General features: G+C 36.0%; 1 protein-coding gene across 1 annotated transcript; it reads left to right on the top strand.

Moving 5' to 3' along the window:
• On the top strand, nucleotides 1-3,719 carry LOC136815331 (UBA-like domain-containing protein 2). Its single transcript, XM_067071771.1, has 3 exons — nucleotides 1-315; nucleotides 444-500; nucleotides 2,989-3,719. The coding sequence occupies exons 1-3, from the start codon at nucleotides 208-210 to the stop codon at nucleotides 3,136-3,138; spliced, it is 315 nt and encodes a 104-aa protein (XP_066927872.1). The 5' UTR covers nucleotides 1-207; the 3' UTR covers nucleotides 3,139-3,719.
• The last annotated feature ends 4,537 nt before the right edge of the window (nucleotides 3,720-8,256 follow it).

The raw sequence follows: 8,256 nt of genomic DNA, 5'->3' as shown, positions 1-8,256 counted from the left end.
TGAGGAGATAACAAGAACGTTTTTAGTTCTTGTGGAAATTTTGAGTTTTGAAAATTATCTCCTTTATAGAGTGCTATAGGTTCAATGTTTTCATTTCTTGTTGAGATAGCAAAAGAAAGTGGCGAATGTGTAAAATTTGAACTTTGGGTCACCAAAAAGTAAAAATTCTTACGCCTGTATAACTATTTTGGTTTGAAACGTCTAAACATGGAAGGTTTACGAGAGCAAGTTATGATCAACCAGTTTATTATGGCTGCTGGATGTGCTAGAGAACAGGCGAAACAGATCTTACAAGCATCTCAATGGCAATTCGAGGTATGATAGTGAAAATGCCTGGTTTGCATTTTTCCCGATTGATCATTTTATCAAAAATCTCCTTCATTTTAGGTTTTTCTCTTACATTATGGATTCCCTTACTTAGAAACTGCTTTTTATGTCTTTAGGCTGCGCTGAGTATCTATTTTCAAGAAGTACCAGTGGCACATCCTTCTCACAGCGCCGTAAGTTATCACATTTTTCAACCACGTTTTTGCGATATTTCACTTTGCCGAAACCTCGCTGCAATGTTTACATCATGTGATCGCTATTGTCACGTGACTTTCATATGTGTAGCTTAGTGGAGATTAGTCATGTGATTAGTTGAGAATCGTGTTTGTTTACAGTTTTGGAAATATTGTCTCACCTTCACTGGAAACTATTTTTTGTCAACAAAACATTTTTTTAATTTTCACAATAATTCAACTATTTTTTTTACAAAATGTTTTGGTTTGAACATCAGACTTACTTAGCGATTTGAAGAGTGGTTTTTGTAGGGCCTGTGGTATGATCTGGAAAGTGGTGTTATGTAAGAGAATGCCACCTTATCATTGTCATTCTTGTAATCTTGAGAGTGAGATTCCACTTCCTGGATTTTTTTTAATGTACAATGGGATAAACTTTTGTGGGGACTTAATTTTGCGTGTGGCACTATTGGGTGGCAATATTATCACAATTTTGTGACTCTTACTGTCAAATCATGCATGTTGGTTGTTGAAATACGCATTATTTGCGCTTCTTTGATGCAAGTAACCATTGAAATAGTATTTATTTGACATATTTTGAGTTTTGTTTAGAAATATTTCGCAGATGAGGTCGTTCCAAATTTCCATTGGGACTTAATTTCACGGATTTTCGCGGCCGACACCCAAATCCGCGAAATTTAATCCCAGTGAAAGTTTATCCCATTAAAGTATGGAAAATCTTGTCTGTGACATCTGAACTAATTTGCCATGACAAACGTCAATTAGACATTAAAGATTTTTCCCTAATCCTTTTTTAAAAAAAGAGATAGCATTTAAAAAAGGGGCTGTTTAAAGAGACTCAAGGACCCCGTTGATAAGATCTACATGGAAAAAACAGTAGGTCATTTATTTTGCTTTAAAATGGCAAATATCAAATGTCTGATCTTGAATGTGAAGGCTATCAACAAATATCAATAATTTGCTACAGATCACGTCAAACGAAAACCTATACCCCCCTGAACGTCAAATTGGTGTCCATTGAGGAAAAATGAGTTCAAGTTTTTTCTGCCAGAAAAGTGGCAGTAGAATTTTTATTTCTAGAAATCGTAGTCAGAGAAGTGGAATCTTACCCAAAACAACTGTACATACTTGCTCTGGATGTGAACAACATGATAGGCTTAGCATGAAGATTTCTTTTGTCTTCATTAGATAAGAGTTTACCGTAAGTTGGTCTAATGTTAACATACCCCATCTAATTTCGACACCGTTCTTTAGAGATAGGAATAATAGGAAGGTTTGATGTCGTAAGTTGGTCTAATGTCGACATACCCCATCTAATTTCGACACCCTTCTTTAAGTTAAGAACGATGGGAAGGTCAATAGCAGCTATTGTTGGTTTTGGTAATTATTAAGGAAGGCTGCACTTAGACAATATATTGTAGCTCAGTAGTAGAGCATCAAGTACCCCAAGCCAGGTCATACCAAAGATTCCCAAAATGATTCTTGATGCTTCTCTGCTCGATGCTCAGCAATTAAGAGAAGAGAAGAATCAATGGTAAGTGGAGCAATCCAGGGAGAAAGAGTGGCACCCTCCCCTACCTTTGGGTAGATAGCTATTGTAAGAAGAGCTAATAGACTCCAGGGGGCCACCCCCCCCCAAAAAAAAAATTTTGCAAAGTAATTTTTTTTATTTCAAAAAATCTCGTATATACCGTTTAGAGAGGTGAAATAAGGGTGAAAAGTAGAAAAAAAATTTCGTCGCCCAACCATGGTGGGCGACATATTTTTTTGGCCCCCTCAATTCGATTCGCACATCTTTAGTTAGTCTAGCAAGATGCTCTAAACTCATGGTTGATCTTACATGTGCACAATCAGCCAAGTAACAAAGTATGCATGCTCTGCCTTCATATTTTGAAATGCAGGCAGATCCATTGAGAAAGCTACAGAGGAACTTTCAACTTTTTTCAAGCAGGGTTTTTTGACCCCCTTTGGGGCTTTAAACTCAATATGTTAAACCAAGGCTAGGCATCAGAATAACAAAGTAGCTTACAGTTTGGATATCTAGGCTAGGTTTTATAATGGTATGTATCATAGATTTATAAAACCCGAAGGGCTAGATGTTGTGTTTTGGCTGAAAAGTGTGCTAAGGTTAGGTAGGAAATCTAGACCAATAAAAAGCTTCTCAGGTTTTCCAAAACAATACTGTAGCAGCAATATCTTTTGCAATATTCACTTTTTTTGCTTGGAATCTACATCTACAAACAATGTTTTAGAAAGGCAGGAAAGCGTCTGTTGGTGGCTAAAAAGGGCACTTTTTCTTTTGTTTTTCCGCTAAAAAGGCTGTTTTACCAAAATTTTAGTGTATTCAGGAGAGGCAGCGTCCGATGACCGGGCGCTAAAAGGGCATGAAAAATGGCCTGATCTAGCCTTTCGGGCATTACAGAAATCTGTGATATGTACCTTTTATGCTTTATTTTATCTTCTTCAGGTGGCTGCTCCTACAAACACACCTGCGACTCCACCAAATTTTCCTGATGCATTATTGGCTTTCTCGAAATTGAAAACATCGAATGAAACTAGCCCAAATAATAACAATAACCAATCTAAAACGCAGTCAGGAACTCAAGTTCCAAGTTGAGAGAAGGATAAGGCATGATAACTGCTGCTGGTCGTTGGTTCATCTAATTGTGTTTTAACGTTCAAATAAAAAATGACATTTATGCAATGGCCTTTCTTCGTCACACTTTAAAGTGATAGATTGCTACGGTCGCAGCACCTGCTTGTATAATTGTTGTATATTTGATTGATACCCTCCCTATCCATAATACCATTTATATGCGTAAAACCATGATTTCTGTATGTAAAATGGAACATGCAAAGATTGAATTTCAAACACTATCGTAAAAGATTATACTCATGTAAAAAGTATTCGATTCAATTTTGAATCACAAAAAAGAAAATTTTTGGTGTAAAATGTTATTGACATTGATGAAAAACAAACAAGCAAACATACACACGCATTAAGATTGCAAATCCCTTTGTGGCAGAAACATTTTTTGAAGATCACTCAGTTCTTTTGGCGTTGGAATTATATCCAAGAAATTATATAAGATCAAGAAATGATTGTATTTATCTGATAATTAGATATTAGAATTGGTTATAATGTTTATGAATATATTGTTATTCGTAAAAGAAAATGGTGTTCAAATGCGAATGAAATTATTTTGTTCTTTTACTTTGCTTCACAAGTTATCAGGAATGACTGATTCTCCATTGATCACTAGTAAGCTTTTTCTCTTCTTTTTTTGTATTGCTTTGTATAATTTGCGTATTATCTTGGGGTCAGCCAGGCCTTGTTACAACTGAGAATCCTAATCTAGTGTCCTTCAGGGTCTCTCCCCCCCCCCATGCCTAGAATGAATTTAACGCTTATTCTTTTCCCTAAGGTAGTTTTAATTCAAGAATAAATGGAAAGGATGGTTGTTTTTAAACCGTAATATTGCTGGTTGAAATGAATGAAAGAAAAACTAAGCATATGCTATACACCCAATTGAGTGATAGTAAAAGATACTGCTAAAATAATAACAAGTCCTAAAGAAAATAAGAACCAAATGTTTTTCAATTTTGAATTGATTTTGGTGAGTTCTCCCTCATGCCTAGAATGAAAATTTTCCATCCCCCACCCTGGCTTCAAAAGAAATTCTTTCCCCCAATACGTCCTTTTGACCTCAAAACCTATTCCCCCCTGAATCCAGGGGGGGGAGGACACTATGCTAATTCCTGTGCGTTTTCAATACAGTTGAACTCATGTAATTCGAGTTCTCAAGGGACCGAGAATTTTGTCCGAATTACATGAGTTTCGAACTAGATGAGTTTTTGTATTTTTGACCTAATTCGATGGGAAAAATCTTTCCCAGTTTTACTTTTGAACAACTTTTTGTATTTTCAAGTTAGAATAATGAAATTTGATTGTTGATTGTTTCATTTTCTGCTTTCGTTTCTTGGAAATCTCTTCGGAGATCTTCTGAATCAGTGGGATGACGTTCGATGATTCGAAAAGGGTCATCTTTTTGAGAGTCTCAATCGCGTCGTCAATCTCATTTTACGATGGGGGTGGAACGTTCGATTGACAAAATATCGAGTTTCAAAAACTCAAAAAATTCGAAAATTCGAATTATACATTATTAAAATTTCTTGATGGGACCGAAAAATCTGTTCGATTTACATGATTTTTCGAATTACATGGGTTCGAATTATAGGAGTTTTCTTGTAAGGTTTTCAAGGTAAATTCTGAGGGAACCAATGAATCTGTTCGGATTAAGTGAGTTTTCGAATTACATCAACTGTATTTACCAGCTTTCCTTCAATTTTTCTAATTTTATGATCACTATAAACCCTCAAATGTGACGTAGACCGACTTTTGTGAAAAAAAAATTAAACGCCGTTTCGTACTTTGTGTGAAAAATTGTATCATTAATCCTTTCTGATTTTTTTCATATAAGTAGGGTGTGATCCCGGGGGGGGGGGTACTAGGATTGCGAGCTGACGGGGGGGTGCCGCCCGACTTTTGAACTTTGGACCCTTACCGGGACTAAAAAGGAGAAAACAAAGGAAAATTTTGGGAATTTTACGACCCTTAGCGGGACTAATTTGACCAAATTTCGATCTTTCAGGGGGTAAAAAGTTGAAATTTTCCTTTTTTTCCGACCCTTACTGGGACTGAAATTTGATTTTCTGATTTTTCCAACCCTTAGCGGGACTTTGGAAGTCCAAAAAAGGTACCCTTAAGGGCGGCACATACCGTACCCTCCATTTCCCTAAGTACCCCCCCGGGGGTGTGATCGTAGGTAAAAGATAGCCGAGGTAGACTTGTCTTATGGAAAGGTAAGACGGTGTATGTGTGTGAAGTGTAAAAGACAATATTTTTTTGTGTGAGGGAAATGGGTTGCAATAAGCCAAGATATTCATCTGAAAGTCCTGTAGAACTACTTTAGGCGTACAAACTTTCGCGAGCAGAAACTTATCGCGAATTTTGGCCCTTTTCGCGAAAGCTAATGTCTTTAAAAATTATAAGAAGGGCCATTCGCGAAAGTTTATCCTCGCGAAAAATTCTTGACAAAATAGAAAATCTGTAAAACTTTGAATAAAATGTAACTGTTATGGATGGCACTCTTTAGCCTGGTAAAAGACTAATAAGTTAAAGGACAAATTTTTTTAAGCCAATCCAAGAAGTATTTGTCCCTCTAAGCCATTTTCTCATGTGAAAATTCTCAATTAATATGTTTATGCTCGCTCGCGAAAAATATTTTTTCGTTAAATTCGCGAAAGTAAATTTCGCGATTTTTCGTCCTCGCGAAAGTTTGTACGCCTAAAGTAGATTTTCACTTTGCTGAAATTTGGAAATTTGGCATAGAGGTGACGTCATAAATTGGTAAGGAAAATTTACATTTTCAAACCAGGCTCAGAAGACGGGCCTTGAAATGTACTAATTCAAAATGGTATGGTTTAGAGTTTCGATGTCTAGATCAGGAAATGTTTATGCTTTAAGATCAATGACGTTACCTTATTGGTATCATATTTTGCGTGTATTAAATTTCGCGGGTACAGTACTTAAATTCGCGATTTTTTAGGCCAAATTTCGCGAAATTTAATACCGTTTAAATTTTTCAAAAATACAAAATCACGAAATTAAATACACGCGAAAAAATTTCGAAATAGGTCAAAAATCGAAAATACTTATTTGTTACACTTAGTTACTATTTTTGTCACTAGTTTTGTTACTATTTTTGGTATGTTTACATCCAATACGTTGTGTTTCAAGCAAAATCAGTCATTTTTTTGCCTCATTCCCACTTTTTGAAAATGCCCAATTTAGTGAATCGCGAAATTTAATACACACAAAAATTTCCAGAAACTGGCAATCGCGAAATTTAGTACACGCAAAAAACGTTTCCTCGAAAAATAATTAATTAACGTAATGGCCCTTTTTTCGTTATCTACGTTTCATGATCTTTCGAATGGAACAGCTAAAATTTCTTTTTTTAGACTTTTTAAAAACCTTGTTTACAGGGGTGCTGAAAATTGAAGTGATCATAAAATTTCCCCAAAAGGATCCAAAACTTTTCGAATCGACTGCGGGTTATTTTGGTGTTTCTTGGACCTATAATGATCCTCTGACCTTTTTAAGCTACAATCAAGAACGGAAATGGCGAGACAAGAGTTAGCCTGAATATATAAGCTTCACTCCCTCCCTCTCCCAGTGGCAATGTTGAAGGACATTATTGGAAAGATTGGTGTGACGACCATTCGCACTCAAAAAGGTTTGCAGCTTGTCATCCATTACATAGTGCTTTTTATAGTTATCACGAAGCCTTATCACATGTTTTAAATTACTTTTAGATTTTGTTGGTAGAACAGGGAATGAGTGAAAATAAATATAGCCCCCTTTTCAATTTGCGCTAGACCTGGAATGTCCAATGTTGAGGTGGGGTGCCACACCTACTCTTAGCTCCCAGTAACTTACCGCCTAGATCAGATTACCCAATCTAAGCTACTCATTTGTGAGTTGGCGGTGACGGGATCGAGCAAGATTTTGTATGTCCACTTTAAATTAGGATTATCACGAAATATGAATACACCTTTCCCGTAATTCCCATTTTGATGCTCTCCACCGTCTGGTCTCTGGAGGTAAACAAACCCATTTTTGCCCGTCTTTCCTTACGGGAGGTTGGTTTTTTTAGCTTGTCTTAAGTTCTGTCGGTAAAATCCCCTCAAATTTTAGTATGTTCTTTCTATACATGATATTACGCAACCCTGAAATTTTTTTGCCAAAAAAAGGACGCTATCAAAAGTTAGAAGCTGAAAACCCACTTTCCCTAACCCCTTGCAGGCATAATCGCGCTCGTTTACCTCGCAAACAATTTTATACACAACGGTGGAGCGTACATTTTCCCGGGAATTTGAACTACGGGAAAGGAGAATAAAAGTGCAATAAACATACTATAACTTTGGTTTAACAAGGTTTGGGTTCCAAATCATTATTTTAAGAATCACGACGGTTTTCAGATTAATTAGATAGAAACAATGTCCCTCCATTTCCTTGATCTAGGACATTTGACGACACTTTTTTAGCTATTTTTCTTTGGGTAGGGAAACCATACCTCAAGAAATATGCTTGCAATCTGTTGGAACTTTGCAGTAGATAAGACATTGAACATTGCATGTACAAAATTTAAAGATGTGTATTTTACAGACACGAATATTAAAATTTCACGAAAAAAATAAGAATGAGCCTCAAAATTAAAAAGGTGGGTAAGGCGAGGCCAATTTAATTTATTGTTTTACGGGCCAAGCTACCCAAAAAGAGGGCCGGCTGGTCGGTGAAAAAATCAAAATAAAAGTAGAATTTCATCTCCTAAAAAGGCAGCAAAAGCTACTTTATCTTTACAAAAATGCAAAATAGAAGAAGACACGTAAAGCTTGAATTTATGGATAAAATGAAAAATTGAGCATTAAATTTTCAAAACCTTGGAAAAACTACCAAAATTTTGAAAATGTGGCATTCTGTAAAGCAATGAAATTAAAAATGTACTGCCAAGATCAATTTTATTTTTATTTGAATTCTCGGTCGGGCCCGTAAAACAACTAATCAAATTGGTCTCGTTTTAGTAGAATAAAAGGCAAAAATAAATCTGCTGTTTGCAATCATAATTTTCATCTCAAAGAAAAGCAAACCTGTGATACTCACGCGTTGGAA

Source organism: Clytia hemisphaerica, unplaced genomic scaffold (genome assembly GCF_902728285.1).
Source record: "Clytia hemisphaerica strain Z4C2 unplaced genomic scaffold, Clytia hemisphaerica genome assembly, whole genome shotgun sequence".
Taxonomy (NCBI): Eukaryota; Metazoa; Cnidaria; class Hydrozoa; order Leptothecata; family Clytiidae; genus Clytia; species Clytia hemisphaerica.
Note: the sequence above shows the minus strand (reverse complement) of the source record. Positions and strands in the feature narration are given on the sequence as shown.